Source organism: Bufo gargarizans, chromosome 2, assembly GCF_014858855.1.
Source record: "Bufo gargarizans isolate SCDJY-AF-19 chromosome 2, ASM1485885v1, whole genome shotgun sequence".
Taxonomy (NCBI): Eukaryota; Metazoa; Chordata; class Amphibia; order Anura; family Bufonidae; genus Bufo; species Bufo gargarizans.
The window spans coordinates 106,262,143-106,286,329 of NC_058081.1; the positions used below are offsets into that span (position 1 = coordinate 106,262,143).

Sequence of the window (24,187 nt, forward strand, 5' to 3'; positions counted from 1 at the left end):
TCTTGTGGTGAACCCTCTGTATTCACTCTGGTGAAGTCTTCTCTTGATTGTTGACTTTGACACACATACACCTACCTCCTGGAGAGTGTTCTTGATCTGGCCAACTGTTGTGAAGGGTGCTTTCTTCACCAGTGAAAGAATTCTTCGGTCATCCACCACAGTTGTTTTCCGTGGTCTTCCGGTGTTGCTGAGCTCACCGATGCGTTCCTTCTTTTTAAGAATGTTCCAAACAGTTGTTTTGGCCACGCCTAATGTTTTTGCTATCTCTCTGATGGGTTTGTTTAGTTTTTTTCAGCCTAATGATGGCTTGCTTCACTGATAGTGACAGCTCTTTGGATCTCATCTTGAGAGTTGACAGCAACAGATTCCAAATTCAAATAGCAGACTGGAAATAAACTCTGGACCTTTTACCTGCTCATTGTAATAATGAGGGAATAACACACCCCTGGCCACGGAACAGCTGAGAAGCCAATTGACCCACTACTTTTGGTCCCTTAACAAGTAGGAGGCACACATGCAAACTGTTGTAATTCCTACACCGTTCACCTGATTTGGATGTAAATACAAATTAAAGCTGACAGTCTGCAGTTAAAGCACATCTTGTTCGTTTCATTTCAAATCCATTGTGGTGGTGTATAGAGCCAAAAATGTTACAATTGTGTCGATGTCCCAATATTTATGGTCCTGACTGTATGTGACTTCAGAGCTACCATATGCAATGTTGGTGAAATCACGGCTATTGAAATATAGACATAAATGTGACAAAAGGGGCCTTACACTATAGAAGACAAAACATGAGACTTTACAGAAGCTGCTCTGCCATGCCTAATCCAAGAAGATGGATCACATTTTAACAATGACTGAAACTTGATTTTGTCAGGTAGAAAACTGGCACCGTATATCTACTGAGACGTGTTCTACTACCAACCAACTCCTAGCTTCAGGTAAACAGACATGAGCGGTGTATGCCTGTAGGTTTGCTGTGCCTTTAATCTGTAGTGTGGAGGCTACAAAATGGTCACTTATCAGTAAAGTAAATGTATTTCAAACTCTGGAAGCTAATCATCATGCGACCAAATCATTGTACACAAGCTTTATAAAGCTGGAGATGCACACTGTTGGCCACCAGCAAATTTTCTGCCTCCATAGCAAAAATGCACGCTCCGCTTAGTCAGGTGTGCATCTTTATTACGACTTTTTTCTAAGTCAATAAGCACCTACCTAACCTCTCTGATCGTCCATGTGAACAAAGCATTTCAACATGCTCAATCTGACAGTCAACGGATCCCCATACACTTTAGATTATCGGCTGATCCCAACAAAATAAGCAGGTGCAGCTTACTTATCTGAAGAGTATGTTCCAACAGCCAGTGTTTTATTCATGTCCGTACAATGCCCAGACAGAGGAGACATTCCTGATAATTGCCTGCTTGTCAGTGAAGGCGAGAGTGGACAGCTACAGTATTCACTCGTCCCCATACAGATTCATGTATAGGGTGAATTGATGCAACCAATTATAAGAGTACATGCAAAGAATGACGCTATTGTTTGCATGTGCTCTGTCTTATAATTGGTTGCAGTGCTCTTGCACATGACCAGCACCCTCCTTTTTTAATTGATATTATGGTATCCGCTTAATTCTATTTTTTACATTAAGTTTGTTAACGGTGAATTGATGAACGTTTGCTTTTTCATCAGGTAGTCAACAGCACCTTTACATAGGGCAATTATCGGGAACAAGGGGTTCTTAGGAACACTCCTTCCCAGTAAATGTCCTAATTGTTGGCCTCTGTAAAGGAGCATTACATTTCACTGAACTTAAAAAAGGTTGTTTTAATACTTCATAGCAACATATGAAAGGTTTTGATTGGTGGAGTCTGAGTGGTAAGACCCACATCGATCACTAGAATGAGGTGTATAATAACTCTGGGTCACTTAGCTCTCCAGGATCGCCGTCTTCTCACCTTAGACGGTTGGCAAACCTCAAGAAGCCACTCCAACGCTTCAGATTTGGGTGCAAACTGGCCACGACCAGCTTTATTGTCACTTTTACATAAAACATAAATCCTCGCCCGTCTGGCCCCTAACTACACCATAGTTTTGCCCTCTCTAATGGGATCTGGGTCTACCACCCAGCTCCCCAAAACACCACTCAGTGCTTACCCCACACAGGGTTAGAGAGTCCTGGCCCCCACAGGCCTTGGCGCAGCCTGCTCCTTCCCCAGACAGGGAGCCCTGATTGAGGAGCTCAGCCCACATTTACCTGATCTTTCAGCTGGTTGCTAATTACATTCATTACTAGCCTGGCTGGTAGACACAGAGGGAAAACATTTTAATGGCCCTCATATGGCCCTCTGGCAGCTGCACTGCCACAAGCAATATAGTCTTGCTGCAGAAAATGGGCTCAACAGAAAGTCTATGAGCAAGTCTTGATTCTGTGTCCTGCAGCAAGGGGAGAGAGCACACTATGTGAGCTCTCCCCTTTTCCTAGTGATCATTGGGGGTCTCAGCGCTCATACCCCATCAATCAAAACCTTTAAATATGTTGCTGACATATTAATTTTTTTTTTAGAAGTTTAGTGACACTTTACAGGCTTTGTACACCTTCGGAGGCAATTTTTTTTTATGATTGCATTTTACTCATTTTGGGCTAAATATAATTTTTAATTGGTCTTTATTAAAAATATTGAGCCGCTCAGTTTTTCTAGCTGTGAGAATTGTAGTTTTTACTTTGTCTCTCATCTAATAAACCTTATCTCTAAATTACCGTACTAAATCGTCATAAACACTTTTCTTATCAGTAAGATAAGAATTAAGCTATAATGAGTGTTTATAAGGTCAGAGATAAGGAGTTGTCAGCTAAGCTGGCTGATGGAGCAGAGAAAATTCAGATCCTGCTACTAGAGCATCTCAGCAGTGTGCCGAGAAAAGGGCTCAATATTTTTGTTAATAAAGACCAATTTAAAAAAGGATTTTTAGCTCAATATCAGTACAATGAATTAATTTAAAAAAAATGCCCCCAAAAGGTACATAGCCTTTAAGTCTGACCGTTCAGGAAGAAGGGAATTTGGAGAATTTTCACGTGTTTGGCATATTTTTGGTACCTCCCCACTTTTTTTTACCCACAAAAAACATAAAAAGAATTCAAGGAAAACAGTCTTAAAAGTGTTTGTATGGTGTTATATATAGCCATACCAGTGCTTTTTTTTGCTAATAAAAAAAAAGCTGAGAACAGTGTTTTTGAAACAAAACAAATGTGTCAACCACCCTAAGCCTAACAGATAAATAAAAGGCTTGAGAGACAAGGATTAAGGTACTTGATGATGAAGTTTGAGTTGATACTAGAATAGTAGTGTATGAATTTTATATTACTACCTTTTGCAATCAAACGCATGAGACTTCATTTATTCGGCCTTTATTAATATTTCAAAAGTTGTGCTGGATTCATATGCTGTAAAACTTTTAGAAAAATATGAACAGAGTGTAATTAACATAGAAACAGGAAAAGCAACTTAAAGGGTAGTAAGCAGTTAATATACATACAGTTACTTATGTAACAATTCAGCCTTTCTACTAAACACAAAAGTTATACTTATGCACTATGACTTGCTGTATCCACATGGATCAGTCAGTCATATCCTTCTATTCACATCCATCTGCTATAAAACAAAACGACAAAAACATGGAAATCGGCAGTAAACACCTCAAATTCCAAGTCAGGATTGGGCTGCATTAAATGGTCATATTTTCAGACCATGTAGGGATCTGTATATTTCTTGCTAGAGTGACTCCCAAACATAGGGCTAATTTCACACGAGTGCATCCAGTCATTGCGAGAGGTTTTTTCTTGGGCTTAAAGCTGCTCCTGTGACACGACCTCAAGGAATTATAATGATTCATAATGCTGTGTCCCTTTCCAACCTTGGCTGTACTGAATTGTACTGACACCATTATTTCAGTAAAGTTCAGTACATCCGAGGTCGGGCCTGAGCACACAGCATTATAAATCATTATATGTTACAGGAGCATTGTTCAGCCCAAGAAAAAATAAACTGACACACAGAGCATATTTCACGGACTGGATGGGCTGATGTGAAATTAGCATATGAATGGTTGTTGAAGACTTTCCTATTTTACTTTGATGAAATCTGCTCCAGTTTCTGGTATGAAACATACTGATATTTGGAAAAGCGCAGTAATAACATGGGTCCTGCAGCCGACATATATTTGTTTTAGTGTCTCTACAAAACTTTTGCAAAGTATACTGTGTGCTGTCTGGAGCTGTACTCCATGTGAATCCACCACAGAAATCATTGTAGATGGCTTTGAGAGATTTAAGTGCACCTTTAGGTCCAGTTCACACAGTGTTTTTTTGCAGTGGAGTTTTGATGCTGACATCTATGCAGAAAATTTGCCAGCAGCAGCATGGTTTCTGCCTCCATTCTTTTCAATGGGAGGCAGCGCTGAAGATTTTGGAGCAGTGGATTAAAGCTGCGGCCAAACTGAGAATGGACATATCCCTTCTTTTTTTTTTTTTAATCAAAAAATATTTGTATTGATTTTTAAATAAACTATCAATAAAATACACATTTTTACATAATGATCAAAATCCTGTCAGCCATTTACATGGACAAATATCTAATGCGTTGACATTATAGAGTAATACAAAGTTTGTTAAATAACAAATTTAACTTTCACCCAACTCCCCCCACCCCCCCCTCCCTAGAGTTTGACTTGCGGACATATCCCTTCTTGGTGCGGCAGTGGCTTTAAACCACTCTGCAATCTTTAGCGCTGCTTCCCTGGGAGACAGAAACAATGTGGTTGGCGGCGAAATTTCGGCACGGGTGTCTGTGCCAAAATTCCACCAACAAAAAATGCTGTGTGAATGGGCCCTTCAAACTAGCAGCACACCAAACTGTGTGTCGTGGAGATGTAACAATTTGGGATCGTGCAGGACTTCATGTCATCAGATTTTCATGCTCACTCCACTTTTGTCTGTTTTCTTCTTGAAAAATCAGAGGAACAGAGGATTACGGCTGCAAATTTACTGCGGCTAATTCATGGTAAGATGTGCTTTTAGAAACCAATATGGTTATGTGGCCTTACTGAAAATTAACATTTTATGCGCATTTAATATTGTCCAAGAAAATCCATTTACATGAAAAATGTGCAGAAAACATAATGGAAAATGTGTGGAATAGGCACATGAAAGCTTAAAAAAAAAAAAAAAGTTTGTAAAACTGCCCACAGATCTTACATATGTCTAGGAGGGTTGACGGACGCTTGCTGGTTTTGCAAGGAAAATAGGCTGGTTAGAATATGATCTAGTGATAATCCATTTCTAGAGTTTTCACATGTGATAAGTGTTCATAGAATTAGGCCAGTCACACAAATGTGCTCGGTCCTAAAAATACAATGCGTGTGACAGCCACTCATCTGACCAGAACTCCATGGAACATAGTGACCTATGATGCTGCAAGTTACTGCCCAACCATAGGTCTACTATACCATACTGGAATGTTGCTGTTTCTCCAGTACAGTACACCCGTGGTTGGACAGGAGCTCACAGCAGCATAGATTACTAGATCCAATGAGTTTCAATGAAATGAGCCGTGGTCGGTTCAGGAGATGCGGACTGTATTTTCAGAACCAAAGATGCTTGTATGATACTAACCTAACTATCCAGTTTGAAAGTAATCACAAGAAAGTTAATGGGGAAAGGGGGGGTGGGGGGGGGGGGGGGTGGCAGTCTTGCTTGTAAGCAATTACAGCATGTTAGCTTTAACCAGGTCCCTTATATAGCATCTGTCATATCAAGTAATGTTACTACTGACACGCTCTCCTTATGGAAAAACAGAACCCCCTGACTAATGAAGGGAAAGACATTGTAATTGATAAAACCGTCAGGTATATCTGATTTTATAATTAAAAGAGAGCTTGCAAGGCTGAACCATCCAATACAGTGCACTGCACACAGCAATGTTCTTATGGTGGGTTTGTCTCGTCCTAGACCCACTGATCACCCACATGGAGATGGTGACCGAGATCGTGGTGCCTACAGTTTTCACATTGTGTATTCTCATCAGCGCTGTGCTTTTGATGATCCTTTTGCGCAGAAAGCAATAGGACACAGAACGTGGTACACCGATAAAATCACCATCTGATAAGTGCTGTCAACTGTGCCCACAGCAAGGACTTTCACTTGAAGACCCCCTCTTCTGGTTCTCTACAAAGAAAAGGGCATGCTATGATAAATGTACCTCCTACATGGTGTTTACAGAGGATTGTGAGTACACGCTTTATAGGTAGTGATTTTTATATTGAATTGTGCTCATTTAATTAACCTTTTGGCCCTGATTAGGTCTTGTTCACCTCATGTTTTGTCCCTCTGTTTGATGTATACCCTGGGAAAAGTTCCCAAAGTATACTTCGGAAGGCTGTGATGTATCCCACTGCAATGGCGTACAGTAGGACACATTACCATTGGGTCCCATTGTAATAAAAATAACATATACCTTGTGTCATACACATTTAATCTGGTCTACTATGCTATTCAATACCTTTTTTTTTTTTCGTGGTACACTCCTTTGACCTCCGACAAGTGATCTAGATAGGTCATCAGTATCTTATTGGTGGGGGTCTGACACCCAGGACCCCCATCGATTGGCTGTTTAGTGAAGGCACTGGCGCCCCTGTGAGCACCGCACATTTTATAGCGGTTGTGCTTGATATTGCAGCTCAGCCCCATTCACTTGAATGGGGCTGAGCTTCTCCTAGGCCACAAGGTCGATGAACATGTCGTCACTGCCCTAGGGCATAGAGAAGGACGTGGTGCTCACAGGAGCGCTGCTGCCTTCTCAAACAGCTGATCGGCGGTGGTCCCGGGTGTCAGAACTCCACCGATCAGATACTGATCTTGGAAAACCCCTTTAAACATACAACACTAACAGGATGTGAACAGGACCTTATACTGCCCTCATTGAGGACATTAAAACCACTACACAGTTAACGGTACGCACATATGCAATGACGTATCCCTTACTAATATGCCATATTAAGATGTACCCCGTAAGCCCATAAGTAACAGGTGTATAGGCTCAAAATATTAAAAAAACATACCACAAATAATAAAAATTGACGAGTTTGCAGGAAAGGATGGCATTAATGGTTGGCAATAGCATATATAGTAAGTGTAAAATAGTATCAAATATATAAGTACTGGTATGTAAAAGCACATGACAGGACATAAATGAGTATATATAGTGAATAATATATTTAAAAATTCCACAGAATATCATTACTCCTCAATGGTTGACTAATTGGCAGATTGTCGGGAATGAAGCAGACACTCCCGATATCTGTCAGATCATCAGCGGAGATGAGGGCTGAATTTACATAAAGCAATCACTGCCGCTGTATTGGGACAAGCGATCGAAACAAGGATTGTTTGTGCCTATAGAGAATTCCTGCATAGTAAATCGCTTTTTTTACAGAACGATCTGCTGCACAGGAATGATGATTTTCCGTGCCGACAAAACAGGATCAATCAGTAAACATTCATTGGGTGACTGCCAGCACCTTTTACACAGGCAGATGATACAAACATTCATCCCCGATAATCGGCCCGTGTAAAACACCCTCAAAGAGAAAATTACCAATCATCAGTAGGTGGGTGGGTAAAGGAGATGCTCATGAATAACCATGACTCTTCTCAGGCAGCCGTGACTCTTTTCCAGGCCCAAGCCAGGTTCTTTTTGAAGAGAGTCTTCGGGGGCAGACTGGCCATAGTCCCCACAAGGAAATTTCCCTGTGTGCTTAAGTCCAGGGGTCCACCCAAGCCCTCCACTGAGTACATGTTGATCTTATGCTCCCAGAATTAATTAATCCTAGGAGCATCATGTAATTCCGTACCTGGCTAGCGGCAGAAAGTGCCCTCCTGCATTTAACTGTACTGCTGTCCTTAGGATGGCAATACAGTTGAATACTGTAGCTGGGGTAGCAGTATTTTATGCTGGACTGTGGTATTTGGTTCTGTTAGGGCGGTATTATGTGCTGCACTACAATATTGCTGGCCCCGTCTACTTACGTTGGCCTCGTCTTCTTGGACCCACCTACAACATGGGGCAACTGTAAGTTCCCAGTCTGCCCCTGTGCATCATGCACAGTTTAAAAATGAAATCGGATCAAATAACTTTACTTAACTCGCTAAATGTTTATGACAATAAGGAAGGAGGGAATATTTCATAGATGTTGTATTTGTTTGCAATTCATTGGACTGATCTTCGCGATTCTGTAGACTATGATTAAAAATCTTTGGGTGAGCACTATGGACACTGCAGCTGGAGGAGTCCATACAGACAACATGAAAAGATTTTATTTTTGCAAAACGTGTTAATAAATTTACAGTGAAATGAAGGATAGCATGTCATTTTTTTGTAAATACACAGTTTATCATATTCTTAAGGCTAAAGAAAAGTGGGTGGACGGTGGTTTGGTCTTAGTGCATTGTATTGAGGCGCTCACCCTGTATTTACATATAGCAATCAATGAAACACAGTATCTATTCATGGTATACAATCACCCACACAGAAATATACTAAAGAAAAGTATACCGGTAATTACCTTCTGACACAATGATGAAACCCCAAGGACAGGAAGCATGCAGGCAGCACTCATTCAGAACACAGGTACAGCAGCCATCAGTGGTCAGTACAACGGTACAGGTCATATTTGGAAAAGGTTATTCCAGTTTGTGGGACTAGAGCTATCAATAAAGGTCCGACGACACCATTGATATATGATATTGCACTGGGAACTGTGTGCCATTACCTGACTGGTCACTTTCACAAGAAGTGCACTTGACTGCAGCTGATCTGTGCTTGGTAATAAAGAATCTCTTCACTTTCTCCAGTCATTGTCATGTCAGTCTGGACATCTAGCAAAACAATAACATTATGGTGTTATGTCCATTCCAAGAGTAAACCTGCTCAAGACATTTATCATTTCAAAGGATGTACAGAAAAGATATCCTTAAATTACACTCACAGTTGCTATACTAAATTTACAAATGTGTGTCGACTATGCACTTAAAGGGACCTCCTTACTAATACTAATTTGCCTCACTATATCTGTGGCAGTTAACTGATGTCTACCTTTCTCGCACTGGTGGTTCAGTTACCTGTACTTTATAAGGCTTCTTTCACACATGCGTTTTTGCCTGATCCGGCAGGGTTCAGCAAAAGCGCTTCCGTTTCTGATAATACAACCGTCTGCATCCGTTATGAACTGAACTGGTTTTATTATCTTTAAAATAGCAATGACAGATCCGGCATAAACACAATTGAAAGTCAATGGTTGCCGGATCTGTTTTCTATTCTGGCACCATTGAATTGCATTGTGTGTCATGCCAGATATGTTTTGCTCCGCATCCCATTCCACACAGAAAAACGCAGTTTGCTCTCCGGTGTGGGAACGCAACCAAACAGAACGGAAGGCATTCTGGTACATTCCGTTCTGTTCAGTTTTGTCCCCATTGACATCCTCTGCCGAATCTCAATACCGGAAAAGTCAAACGCAAGTGTGAAAGTAGCCTAATCAGTGTGCCTTTACTGAAATAGAGATCATCTCTCTAGGACGTCCTGGAGACCACCAGCTAAGCACAGGAGGCACAGCCGCAGCAGCCTGAACCATAACTAAACAGGGGCGTGTCTTGGACTACCCCACACATTTCTGTAGACACGGTAGCTAAACTGTAGTCACAGATCACAGCTGAGCTAGAAAGCAGCCAAGGAGAAGGTTCTGATGAAAATAAACAGCAGATAATCATTCCCTGACTTACATATAATTTCTCAACTTTTGACAGGACTATTGCTTACAGTTGACTTTTTGGGAGCTTGTCATTTTGTAACTGAGGTTTTGAATATGCACATGCCAGTAGAAACACTCTTCACTTATTCAATACAATTAATTTATGTTGTACAGTCAAGTCCTCACTTCTTACATTATATGCCTAATCATGTCACAGTTTTAGGTCATGGGCACATATTGGCTATAGCACAGATTGTATTCAATACCTGGAACATCAAATGACACGTGGTCTATTGGAGGTCGGGCACTTAGCTGCCACATAGTTTTGACTTCCTTCTGCCCATGTCCACTAAGGATCTCCACTTTCCATATCTGTGGGTGAGAACTGCAAAAATACAATGGATATTTACTCGACAATTAACGACTAGATTCATGGTACAACACAACCCTTAAATTGTATGCCCCTTTGGCACAATCACCTCCTACAGGAATTAGATGATTTAGATAGGGGATAGGTATTGGCAAAAAAATTTTATTTTATATGTGGCACAGGTGGTAAGAAATGGAGCTATACTCCCGTTCTTGGAATTGCCACAAAAGGAATATATTGTTCATTTATCTTGGTTTAGGTATTTTCAGTTACATTCAGCACTTTCTAGTGTAAAGGGAAAGTTTATGCTTCAGATAGATACTTCTACACCTTGAATGATTTGATGGGAAACTTGGGTCAGAAGGTCAAGATTTCCCAACTTTATAAATTGTTAGTGGAAGCACTATTTAATAATACACGCTCCCCTGGACAAAGGGCTTGGGGAGCGGATTATGTACACATGTTTTGGTCCTGTAGAGAACTAATAGAATATTGGAGGGCAGTCAATAATTGCATTACCCAAAAACTGAAAGTAGTGATTCCGTTTACAGAACAATGTTGGATACTTGCCGATCTTTCCTGGGTTAATTGTTATAAGTATAAAAAAATTCTGTTATTCTAAAATATAGTTTTTGTCGAGACTCTTAGTTACAAGAGTCTGGTTTTCACGAAATACACCTAGCGTATATACATGGTTAAATTTAGTTAATAAGATCAAGAGATATGAAAATATCCTATATAAACAAAGAAATATTGAGGAGAAATGAAATAGGATATGGGGGAAATGGAAGCCTTAAGCTTCCCGGCCTTCACCTCATCAATATCCCATCTCCGTCTTGTTGATGGAGGGGATAGGAGACGCATCGCAACGGGGAGAGAGGGTAGGGTTAAGGGTGAGGGGGTAAGGCTTAAATTAGGGGAAAATGGGGAAAGTAATAATGTTGATGACTAATTTTTGTATGGTAACTATTATTTGTTCTTTTTCTTAATTTTCTTTCTAATAAAGATTTTGTTAAAAAAATAAATAAAATATAATTTAAAAAAAAAGGCTTATCCAACTTGCGGTGAACCAGATTTGAAGTCTTGGCGTTTTCAGAATATAATGTGACCATACGCAAAATCTTCAGATCCCATTAGTATTATATGGCTCTCATTTATATGAATAGCTATCCATGTAATGCATGCTCTTCTATCTCACAGGGGTAAGGGGGTCCCAAGAGGAAACAACTCTTCATGGGACAACCTCTTTAATATTTAAGATCTTTGTTTCTAGAATGTATTTTTTTACTTATACATCTCAACTTACTTCTGGTAGAATCTGCTGACGACACTTGGACGAATTGGAAGCTTGAACACATGCTGCTCATTCCATGGGTTCTCCTTGTAGTACTTTAAACAAGACCTGACCAGAAAGAGATAAAGTGGGACTGCATTAGTTGCCCATAACAACCAATACGATTCCACCTTTCATTTTTCATAGCTCCTTTGGAAAATGACAGGTGGAATCTGATTAATTGCTATGGGCAACCAAGCCAGTTTTCCTTTACACCAGTGTTCATAAATCTCCCCCAATTAGTCTTTAGTAATTACTGAAGGGAAAAAAATGCAAATGGAACAATGTATAGCTATATAACAATGTGTGTGTGTGTGTGTATATATGTATATTTTATATATATATATATATATATATATATATATATACACATACACACATACATACACACACACACACACATACACACACACAGCCAGGTCCATAAATATTGGGACACTGACACAATTCTAACATCTTTTGGCTCTATACACCACCACAATGGATTTAAAATGAAACGAACAAGATGTGCTTTACCTGCAGACTGTCAGCTTTAATTTGAGGGTATTTACATCCAAATCAGGTGAACGGTGCAGGAATTACAACAGTTTGCATATGTGCCTCCCACTTGTTAAGGGACCAAAAGTAAAGGGACAGAATAATAATCATAAATCAAACTTTCACTTTTTAATACTTGGTTGCAAATACTTTGCAGTCAATTACAGCCTGAAGTCTAGAACGAATAGACATCACCAGACGCTGGGTTTCATCCCTGGTGATGCTCTGCCAGGCCTCTACTGCAACTGTCTCCAGTTCCTGCTTGTTCCTGGGGCATTTTCCCTTCAGTTTTGTCTTCAGCAAGTGAAATGCATGCTCAATCGGATTCAGGTCAGGTGATTGACTTGGCCACTGCATAACATTCCACTTCTTTCCCTCAAGAAACTCTTTGGTTGCTTTTGCAGTATGCTTTGGGTCATTGTCCATCTGCACTGTGAAGCGCCATCCAATGAGTTCTGAAGCATTTGGCTGAATATGAGAAGACAATATTGCCTGAAACACTTCAGAATTCATCCTGCTGCTTTTGTCAGCAGTCACACCATCAATAAATACAAGAGAACCAGTTCCATTGGCAGCCATACATGCCCACGCCATGACACTACCACCACCATGCTTCACCGATGAGGTGGTATGCTTAGGATCATGAGCAGTTCCTTTACTTCTCCATACTCTCGTCTTCCCATCACTCTGGTACAAGTTGATCTTGGTCTTATCTGTCCATAGGATGTTGTTCCAGAACTGTGAAGGCTTTTTAAGATGTTGTTTGGCAAACTCTAATCTGGCCTTCCTGTTTTTGAGGCTCACCAATAGTTTACATCTTGTGGTGAACAATCTGTATTCACTCTGGTGAAGTCTTTTCTTGATTGTTGACTTTGACACACATACACCTACCTCCTAGAGAGTGTTCTTGATCTGGCCGAATGTTGTGAAGGGTGTTTTCTTCACCAGGGAAAGAATTCTTCGGTCATCCACCACAGTTGTTTTCCGTGGTCTTCCGGGTCTTTTGGTGTCACTGAGCTCACCAATGCGTTCCTTCTTTTTAAGAATGTTCCAAACAGATGTTTTGGCCACGCCTAATGTTTTTGCTATCTCTCTGATGGGTTTGTTGTGTTTTTTCAGCCTAATGATGGCTTGCTTCACTGATAGTGACAGCTCTTTAGATCTCATCTTGAGAGTTGACAGCAACAGATTCCAAATGCAAATAGCACACTTGAAATGGACTCTGGACCTTTTATCTGCTCATTGTAATTGGGATAATGAGGGAATAACACACGCCTGGCCATGGAACAGCTGAGAAGCCAATTGTCCCATTACTTTTGGTTCCTTAACAAGTGGGAGGCACATATGCAAACTGTTGTAATTCCTACACCGTTCACCTGATTTGGATGTAAATACCCTCAAATTAAAGCTGACAGTCTGCAGTTAAAGCACATCTTGTTCGTTTAATTTCCAATCCATTGTGGTGGTGTATAGAGCCAAAAATGTTAGAATTATGTCGATGTCCCAATATTTATGGACCTGACTGTATGTATGGAAGCTGCATTTTTTAATTTATTTTCAGCAAAAAACAGAAGTGGATTCATAAGGAAGGGGAAATATAAAGGAAATAACGAGATTTTTGTATAACTTACCAGTAAAATCTCTTTCTCGCTCTTTCCTTGGGGGACACAGAAGACCTTGGGTATAGCTCATCTCCATAGGAGGCGTGACACTAAGTGAAAACTGTTAAGCCCCTCCTCCACAGCTATACCCTCAGCCTGGAGAGAGAGACTGCCAGTTGCGTGTCCAAGCAGTGAGAAAAGGCAAAGTCCAACAAGGAACCAAAAAGCCAACTACCCAACGGGTAACAAAAACTCGGAAAACGCACAGAGAAAAAACAATGAATGGGTGGGTGCTGTGTCCCCCAAGGAAAGAGCGAGAAAGAGATTTTACTGGTAAGTTATACAAAAATCTCGTTTTCTCGCCCAGTTTCCTTGGGGGACACAGAAGACCTTGCGACGTTCAAAAGCAGTCCAAAAGGGGGAGGGACCACAGCACCAAGGTGAAGCACCCGAAAGGCATCAATGAACCGCCGCCTGTAAACCCAGGCGGGGTAAGGCAGCATCCGCCAAAGTCAGAGTATGCACCCTGTAGAAACTCAGTAAGGCGTGCAAGGCAGACCTGTGGCCGCCGTGCCCAAATGCACGGCCGAAGCCCAATGCCTCCGGCCCAGGAGGCACCGACCGCTCTGGTGAAAGGAACGGTGACACCAAAGACAGAATCCTGCCCCAGGTGCGGTAACCTCAGCAATAGCCAATCTGATCAAGCGGAGGAAAACCACCCTGGAGCCTGTCAACCCTATGCACAGACCTCCTGGAAACCCAAGAGGCCGAACGTCTGCAAGAGTCGGAGATCTCCAAGTAAAAACGGCAAGGCCCAAACAACGTCCAAATAGGTGAGGTGTTGAAGCGAAAGGCAAACACCACCTTCAGAAGGAAGGAAGAAACGGGATGCAGAACAGCCCTGTCCTGGAAAAGACAGAAAGCTCGTAACAAAAAAAGGGGCCATTCCGGCACCCGTCAGAGACACGACTGATACGGAACACAACCGTACAGGACAGAAGGGATAGAGAGAACTCCTGTAACGGCTCCAAGGACAAGATTGGAGCGCCGAGAGCTCAGAATACAGTCCCCAGGGCGGTACCGAAGGACAGTACAGAGGAACCAAAGAGCCACTCCGAGGAAGAAGGTCTTGGCAGGCCAGAGGGCCGGGAACGCTGGAAGAGGAAGAACAGCGCCGACACTTGACACCTCAAGGAAAAGACAGAACCATGGGGAAAGAACTTCAGAGTGGGGAATGCACAGCTTCCCACAGAACCCCCGACAAAAAAACCCTAAGTCTTACGACAGATCCTGGACGAAACACAGCCAGGAGTGGACAGTCGCCTGGCAAGCAGGCGAAAACCCAATGTGATCAGGCGCAGACCAGTAACACAGGCAGAAGGGTCGACAAAACTAGCCCCGTCGGCCCTCGAACAACGTTGTCCCGTATCCACCCGAGTGGAGGAGCAGAGGACAGAGGGAAAGAACCCAAAGGATCCGCCAGACGCCAGGGGAAGGCAGGCTAAAGTCCATGCTGATGCAACCACGTTGTACAGTCCCGGTGAGGGAGATCAAAGGACAATCTGGACCGAGGTAGTCCCCCCAAGTCATCGAGAAGGTAAGTCTACATCAGGACCATCGTCTTAGAACGGGCCACGCAATCTGCACTCAGTGGGGGGACAGAACGCGGTAGACTCGGTAAATAGGCACACAGCTAATACAGCCAGCGTGAACAAGGGAGACGGTACGAGGCCAAAAGGAACACCGGAACCATCCACATGAACAATCATGCTCTCCCCAGAGGGGAGGACAGTGAAAATACAGCCTCCGAAGGCTGGCGAGAAGCCACATCGGAGTGATTCGTATAGAGCGGGAGCCGAACAAAGCCGGCGAGATAAGGCCGTCGAGACAGAGGCCGACAAAACACCCTCCAACCGAAAGGAGGAGGAGTGGGCAACAGGGAAGCCATAGGACAGCTCAAAAGCAGAACCCGCTACACTGTGAGACGCCCGGTCCACCGCCTCGCAGAAGGCGAATACCTTGAAGAACCCAAGGCGGAGGTCCCCGGACCTGGGTAATCCAGCACCCAAGAGAAGTCGGGTGACCTTCCCGAGAAGAGCAGCCCGAACCCGGTAGCAGATCAGACAGAAGCGTAGAGGCGCCAAGAGGAAGGACTCATACCACACTGCATCCGAAGAGGAGGAAATTGCAGCAGGCAAGGGAACCGCAGTCCTGCCAGAGCCAACGAAGAATTCGAGAGGCGCTGCAGACAACAGCACTCTCGACCATGTGACCACTAGCGCAGGGAAGTAATGCCGCAGAAGGACGCATGGGCATGCATCTAGGACCCACGAACACTCCCTGTCAGCTCGGTGCAGCAGAGAGCAAAAGAGCCTGTCCGGTCAGGAGGACAGAATGAACTCCCTAGGGACGAGTGCAAGGCTGGCGGCAAGCATCGTCTCCCAAGAAACAAAGGTATGCCGCAGGAAGCAGGTGAGGCATACGTACGAGCAGCCCCGTAAGCAGCGAGAAGGCCAACCCACCTAGAAAAAAGGGGGGGCTCGTCCCAGAGTGCCACAGCATGTACGGAATTGCAAAGTGCAACCTGAAAGGGAGTTATGCACAAACCTAGCATAGCATGCGAAGGAACGCAATCAGTCCACCCTGAAAGGGGGGAAATTGTACCTGGCCAACAGCAGTCGGCAAGAGTGCAAAGACCCGTCCCAAAAGGGAGTGATGCCTAAGGCCGTACCTACTTCAGAGAAGCAGGACATTACCCTATAAACCAGCAGGAACGCAGGAGGTCCACCTAGTGAAAGGGGAACATGCACAGGGATATCCTAGCATTAAATGAGTGTGCAATAATACACCCAACACTGAACTCAGCGAGAGTGCAACTACTCTGCCAATGAAGGGGGACATGTACAAGTCCAGCACAGCTATATAAGGACAGCCGTGAATCTCATGAGCGTGCCAAATTCTGCCCTTGAAGTGAGAGGTGGTCACGCACAAGGCCAGCACCGTACAGCACCGTAACCAATGGAAGTGCAAGCGTTCCACCCATGTTAGAGGGCCATTCTCATGGCCAGCAATGTATCCGGTGAGAGTGTAGCACAACGCCCAGAAAAAGCACATGGCCAGCATCTCATCCAGGGAGAGTGCGAGCACACCGCCATGCATGGGAGTCATACACATGGCCAGCAATGTACTGGCAAGAGACAAACACAGTCACTAAGGATGCGTGCATGTCGCCTGAGGAAGGAAGGCATGCCCCGGGCTGGCAGAGAATCCAGCAAGAGTGCGTACACCGCCTACGGAAGAGGGGCCATGCATATGGCCGACAGCGGATCCAGCGAGAGTGCAAGCACCCTGCCATGTATGGGGTACATGCACGTGGCCAGCAACGTACCTGCGAGGAAACAACCAACGACAGAGGGATGTATGTATGCTGCCTGAGGGAAGGAGGCATACCTAAGGCCGGCAGGGAATCCAATGAGAGTGCAGCATACCGCCTAAGAAATGGCCGGCAGCGAAACCAGTGAGAGTGCAGCACAATAACATAGTACATAAGTACATCATAGCACATCAGCGAGAGTGCAGCATTCCGCCAATGGAAGGGGGGCGTGCACATAGCCAGTACCGTATCCGGTGAGAGTGCAGTATTCCGCCTAAAAAAGGGGGTCATGCACATGATCGGCAACAGATCCAGTGAGAGTGCTGCGTTCCGCCCAGGAAGGGGGTCACGCACATGGCCGGCAGCGAATCCAGTGAGTGCTGCGTTCCGCCCAGGAAGGGGGTCCCGCACATGGCCGGCAGCAAATCCAGAGAGTGCAGCGTTCCGCCTATGGAAGGGGGTCGTGCACATGGCCAGCACCGTATCCGGTGAAGGTGCAGTATTCCGCCTAAGAAGGGGGTCATGCACATGGCCAGCCAGGGAGAGTGCAGTAGCCCGCCTAGGAGGGGGGGGGGAATGCACATGGCAGGCACCATAACTGAAAGAGACGATGAATGCTGCCTACAGAAGGTCCGAATGCACTTGGCCAGCGCCGTATCCTGGAAGAGGCAAGAAAAAACCGCCTAAAAGGGGAAATGCCCTAGCAGCGACGCAGGCTGGGAGCGCAACACCATGCCGCCTGTGGAAAGAGGTCATGCAGACATGCAGCATTACTGATGAGGCTGCAGCGTCCTGCGCAGCCCAATAGAAATCATGATCTATTATTATTTATTTTATCATTATAAAAAAAAAAATCTTTTTTTTTTTTTTTTTTAAATTTAATTTAAACCCAGCCTCTGAGGCTAAAGGGGAGCCACTATATAGGGGCCCTGAGAGACTAGGAGAAAAAAAAAAAAGGGGGGGCCAACTATACAGACCCATTTGTGGGAGCCGGCCTGCACCCAAAGGGTTAACAGGGATCCGGCCTGGAGGGCGGCGTGCGATCCCCTGGGGGCGGAGGAACCTCCAGGCGGGAAAAAATTGCGCCTGGAGAAGTTCCCGCCCCCTCCACCAGAGACCGGAAAATTGCGGCCTAGTAGGCCGCGAAGCCGGGGGCTAAATTTGCGGCGTCCGGCCTGTCATACCGCCGGGACCTGAGGCGGAATGGCGGTTCAAACCGGCCGCGGGAGCCCACCCCGCGGGCCGGTCGGGATTGCGGCCCAGCAGGCCGCGAAGCCTGGGACCAATTAGCGGAGCCCCGCCGACCGCGGGTGCCCACCCCGCCGGCCGAAAGAGACAGGGGCCCGGAGTGGCGGTTTTGCCGGCCGGTCGGAAAAGACAGGGGCCGGAATGCGGTTTTGCCGGTCGCGGGAGCCCACCCCGCCGCCAGAAGAGACAGGAGGGCCGGAATGGCGGCTCGCTGGCCGCGGGAGCCCACCCCGCCGGCCGGAAGAGTAAGGGGTCCTCCTTACTCCACTGCAGCGTCCTGCCCCTCCGGTAAGCTCAATGTGATCAGGCGAGATGGGGGGAAGCGCCAGATGCCAGGGGGGGACCCAGAGACGTCGCAGAGCTCAGGATATAGTCCCCTCACTAGCAGCATGTCCTATGAGGCCAGGAGAAAAAGGGGAGCAGATTGCCGCACAGCGGCACCCCAGGGGCCAGCCTATGTCCAGCAGGGGAAGGGTCCAGAGGCCCAGTATGGGGGTCAGGCACGCAGGAGACCATTGGGTGGGGGACGTAGGGCTGGAGAAGCCACTCTCTTACCACAGCCGTCTTCACCCTCGGTCCATTCCAGCAGGGTCGCCCCTTCAGCTACTGGCACCGTAGTGGCAGGACGCTGGAAGAGGGGCTTGGCGTGCGGGCGACCCTTGCGCTGGCGGGATGTAAGGGAGCTAGGCTGCCCTGATCCACCTTGCCTTCTGTGGGGGAGGCAGCAGTGCGGTGACCGGCACTGGCGCAGCTCAACCCCGGGAGAAACAGAGAGGTCTAGTGCGTCTCTGTTGTCCCTGATGATCTGGAACAAAAAAGAAAGAAAAAAGTAAAAATCTAAAATTTAAACAAGGAGAAAACAGCCCTGCAGAGCAGGGAGTGTCTTGCCTCCTTGGACACTAAGCTAAAAACTGGCAGTCTCTCTCTCCAGGCTGAGGGTATAGCTGTGGAGGAGGGGCTTAACAGTATTCACTTAGTGTCACGCCTCCTATGGAGATGAGCTATACCCAAGGTCTTCTGTGTCCCCCAAGGAAACTGGGCGAGAAACTTATATTTCTCTTTCCTGCTTGATCTGCTTTGGCTAAAAAAAACTGCAGTTGCTTTTAAAAGAAAACAAAAAACAAAACTGTGTGTGAAACCACCCTTCTTAAAGGGGTTATCCCATCTCTATATTTATGGCATATCAGCAGGATATCCTATAAATTGTTCAATAGGTGCAGGTAGTTGCTCCCATCTCAAGGCCCTATCATGTGCCGCCAGGAATAGTGAGGAGGCCACGCACGAATGACTCTCTCTATTCACTGCTATGGGACTTCCAAAAATAGCTGAGTAAGGGTTTGGCTATTTTTGGAAGTGCCACACCAGTGAAAAAAGAGAGCCGCGCATGTACAGCTTCCTCCCCATTTCCAGTGAAGTGCAACTGGTTCTTTAGATAGAAGCAGGTCCCTACTGGACATTTACAGCATATCCTGTGAACATCCCATAAATGTTTGGAATAGAACAACCTCTTAAAAATCAAACTTAACTTTTGTTTTAGGCATTATGTGAGCATTGTTCTAGTACAGACTCACTGTATAAGCGGAAAGAGGTTCTCATGCTCCAGGCTCAGGAAAGCATTGCAGTTTGCAACCACCTCCAGCATATGATGCAGCTTCTTGAGACGGTGCACCTGCTCTTGTAGATCCACGGATGTGCTGATGAAGTAATCCTGAGCAGGAAAGTACAGTATTATAACAGGACCAAAGGGGAAAAAATAAAATAAAATGTACGTTCTGCTTATAGCAATCCATCATGGAACTAATACAGATTACATATTTTAAAGTCACGAAGTGATGTGGAAGAGCTAGTTTTCCTTGAAGAAATACTAGAACTAGAAGCACCTATTCCCCCCAAAAAGATAGGGAAATGTGGCGGTGCATCTTATAGTCCAAATGCTAATAACTGCTTCCATTGTAGAAGAGGTCATCAGCTTGTGGGAGGTTCGGGAAACTGTGAGGGAAGCGCTGTGCAGAACTCACCTTCCCTGGTCTTCTTCCAGGCCCCCTCTGCACTGTGTCCTGACAGCATACAGCGTCAGCACGTAATGCCCATAGGAGTGTACTGTGACCTGGTGCTGTGCAATGTCAGGTCACAGTACAGCGGGGGACGTAAAAAGACCAGGCAAGCAAGGCAAGTTTATTTATATTTTTAGGGTCCGATCTAAGGTCTGATGGGGGTCTGATCTCAGGCTGATGGAGCTTGGGGGTCTGATTTTGGGTCTGGTCTGAGGAAAAATATTTTTTTCTTATTTTCCTCCTCCAAATCCTAGGTGTGTATCATAGTTCAGTGCATCTTATAGTCCGAAAAATACGGTACGTACATTGTCAAAGCCACATGAGGAAAAGAAGTGATATCATCTTGTAAACTTACCAAGTAATTGAATGTTGCAAGTTCTCGACCTGTTAACACAAAGGGTCTATTAGTCTATTAAATTGAAGTCTACCTTTGTGTGACATAGGCTATATAGTCTTCATCATCTTTAGTTTTGGCCACCAGTTCACAAGAAAGACATAGCAGAGCTTGAGAGGGTTTAAAGGCAGGTAGCTAAAGTGATAACTAGAATGGGTGGACTACAGTACCCAGAAAGATTATCAAAATTAGGGTTACTTAGTTTAGAAAAAAAGACGACTGAAGGGAGATCTAATAACTATGTATACATATATCAGGGGTCAGTACAGAGATCTAGTCCATCATCTATTTATCCCCCAGGACTGTGACTGTGACGAGGGGACATCCTCTGCGTCTGGAGGAAAGAAGGTTTGTACACAAACATAGAAGAGGATTCTTTACGGTAAGAGCAGTGAGACTATGGATCTCTCTGCCAGAAGAGGTGGTGATGGTGAACTCACTAAATGAGTTCAAGAGGGTCTTTTTTGTGTTTTGCCAATATTAAAAGTTATAGTTACCGTATTAGATTTCTAGGTTAATGATCCGTGGGGATCAGCAGATTTAGTCTGGAAAGATTCCACCCCCCCACAAGATGAGAATAACTGATTTCTGCCTCATGAGGGTTTTTACTTCAACTGGATGGACATATTCCTTTCTTTCAGCCTCAAAAACTATGTTATCATTATATGACAAAAACGTCTGACTAGCAGGGATCTGAATACTATACCCTGGTCCTACCTATATATTTTTGAAATAACCCCTTCAAGATAAATCAGTTGCTTCATTACATACTGGGTGGAATTCCAGACGCTGTAGAATATGTTGGCACTATATACATTTTACCACTATTATCTAAATAGTGTATGTAATCTTACTAAAAGTGTGAATGAAGCCAACGTTTAATTTTAAAGGGGTTCTCTCATCCGAGACACTTGTGGCATATTGCTACGGTAGGTTATGCCACGAATGTCAGATAGGAGCGAGACCAACCTCTGCTCCATAGAAGTGAGGAGCGGTGGCCGCATTTGTGCGGTACACTCTCCATTTATTTCTATGAGATTTCCGAAAAAAATCACAGAGCAGCGCTTTTATCTTTTTTTGGGACTTCCATAGAAATGAACGGAGAACACGCCGTGCATGTGCTCTCCTTCCCATTCGAGGGCCCGTTTTGGAACAGGTATCAGAGGCGGGATCGGTGCGGGATCTGACATTCGTGGCATAATCTAGCAATATGCCAGCAATGTCTCAGAGGAGACAACCCCTTTAAGTGACTGATCTAACTTCAGATTACTTCTAGTGATATACAGAATAAATCACGCTGGCCTTAATTTCTCTCAGCCATCACAGAAGAAACATAACTTAGTGATTATGATCTTAAAAAGAAACCGTAGGAACAAAAAGTATGCAAAGCAGTTTATATTCATTTTCAACATGACGGCTGTATTATGTGTTAATAATGTCACAGTAGGAGATCTCAGAAGCTGCGAACCTATAAAGCAGTTGATATAATCTTTTTTCATCTTGTCCAAACCAATCTCTAGCAGCATGCGGATGGGAGTGAGGCCCGAAAGGGAGACACTTTGCATGTTTCCGTGGTAGGACTGCTGAATTAGCTTGCTCAGTGTGCTGCTGCTCCCACGATGGATCTAGAATAAGCAAACAATTATTCAGTGCCAACAGGAGAAGACCTCACCAGTCAACAGTACAGAAGTCTTTACTGATGAAGTATTAACTGGTAAAGTGATCACATAGGTTAAAAAAAAAAAAGCGACCCTCCAGGCTCATTCCCCTCGGTATATGTATGCTTTTTCTATCTGGTGGTTTAGTAATTTGCTCTTTGCAAGAATATAAATTTGCTTTCCACACACTGACTACCTGGTGAGGCTACTTTCACACCAGTGTTTTTGCTGGATCCAGCAGGGTTCAGCAAAAATTATTCCGTTACTGATAATACAACTGTCTGCATCCGTTATGAACGGATCCGGCTGTATTATCTTTAACATTGCCAAGACGGATCCGTTTTCTATTGTGTCAGAGACAACGGATCCGTCCCCATTGACTTGCATTGTGGGTCATGCCAGGAGGGAAAGCAAACCGCAGCTTGCTGTGGTTTGTTCTACGGTATGAGAACGGAACGGAATGCATTTCGGAGCACTCCGTTCTGTTCAGTTATGTTTTGTCCCCCTTAACAATGGATAGGGACAAAACAAAAGCGTTTTTTTCCAGTATTGAGAACTCATAACAGATCTCAATACCGGAAAAGATTAATGCCAGAATGAAAGTAGCCCAAGACTGTGATCTGGAGACCCATGTTTATACACTGCAGCCAATCTTGAGAGGCGGAACTTGTCAGACTACCGGTAGTGACTGAAGCTCTAGTCACAGGTAACAACTCTGCCCTAATATAGCTAAACTAAAAAGTAGCTAAGCTATGAAGAAAAATTGGATTTTTTGTACTCACCGTAAAATCCTTTTCTCGTAGTAGGCATTGGGGGACACAGCACCATGGGTATATGTCCAACTACCACTAGGAGGCACTAGACACAAAAAGTGTTGGCTCCTCCCAGGTGGGCTATACCCTCTCCACAGGCACGAGGCTATTCAGTTTGTACCAAAAGCAGTAGGAGAGAGAAGAAAAGCAAGGAACCAACAACTCCCGTACCGGGAAAGATCAAGAGACCAGCCCGGAGAAGCGGAAGAAAAAACATAGGGAGGGATCTGTGTCCCCCAATGCCTACTACGAGAAAAGGATTTTACGGTGAGTACAAAAAATCCAATTTTCTCGTGCATGGCATTGGGGGACACAGCACCATGGGACGTCCCAAAGCAGTCCCTGAGGGAGGGAAAAGAAGAGACGCGCCACCGGTTGGGCATACAGGTGCAGGAGAACCATGTGACCCAACGGGAAAAAACACGAGATGGGCAAGAGGTTCGATAACAAGGAAGAAACCTCAGAAGAAGCAGGGAAGACTGCCAGCACCCCAGGACAAATGACTGGAAGAAAATCCCAAATGCAAGAAGGTGGCAAAAGGAAACAGAGCGCAGCCAAGGGCTGGAGAAAAAATTAGGACAGCACCGCGTGGTGAAACTACCCAACGCTCTACATTGTTCCAGACCCAAAAAACCTGTGGCCATCCCCTGAAAGGCCAGGGGAGAAAAGAAACAGGTAAGCACTGAAAACCAAACGAGTGGGGGAGCCATAGCAAGGCTCACATGTGAAGGGAGGGGACTCCCCTCACCGCAAGGCCAGGAAAGAAGCTAAGCGCCCCATGTAAAGGTGAAAACCCAAGGCTGCTAGAGGAAACCGCCAACCCTGGAGAAGGAGGGGGTTGTAGGTAAAAAACCAGGAAAAGAACGATAGCTCCTGCGTCCCCAAAAACAGGAGACGAGGCGCAGGCCTCCGAAAACAAGATATCACCGTGAAGCGTAAGACCAGAGGAAACTCTGGGCATGTGAAGTATCATGGAAAAAAGAAAGCCAGATACAGG

The 24,187-nt window shown here is 44.8% G+C and overlaps 2 protein-coding genes across 3 annotated transcripts in view; one reads left to right on the plus strand and one right to left on the minus strand.

Moving 5' to 3' along the window:
• Positions 1-8,831, plus strand: part of LCTL (lactase like) — a 28,518-nt gene extending 19,687 nt beyond the window's left edge. The window contains exons 13-14 of one of the 2 annotated variants that reach the window (XM_044279377.1): positions 881-944; positions 6,014-8,831. In XM_044279377.1, coding sequence (XP_044135312.1) covers positions 881-944; positions 6,014-6,129 — 180 coding nt within the window. In that variant the 3' untranslated portion in view covers positions 6,130-8,831. The remainder of the gene's footprint in view (positions 1-880; positions 945-6,013) is intronic. The other variant, XM_044279378.1, reaches the window with a different exon arrangement.
• ZWILCH (zwilch kinetochore protein) overlaps positions 2,870-24,187 on the minus strand; it is a 77,796-nt gene continuing 56,478 nt past the window's right edge. Inside the window, 7 exon segments of the mRNA XM_044279376.1 lie at positions 2,870-6,229; positions 8,833-8,938; positions 10,077-10,195; positions 11,487-11,582; positions 19,844-19,980; positions 20,682-20,710; positions 22,189-22,345. Of these exon segments, the coding sequence (XP_044135311.1) occupies positions 8,847-8,938; positions 10,077-10,195; positions 11,487-11,582; positions 19,844-19,980; positions 20,682-20,710; positions 22,189-22,345 (630 nt within the window). The 3' untranslated portion in view covers positions 2,870-6,229; positions 8,833-8,846.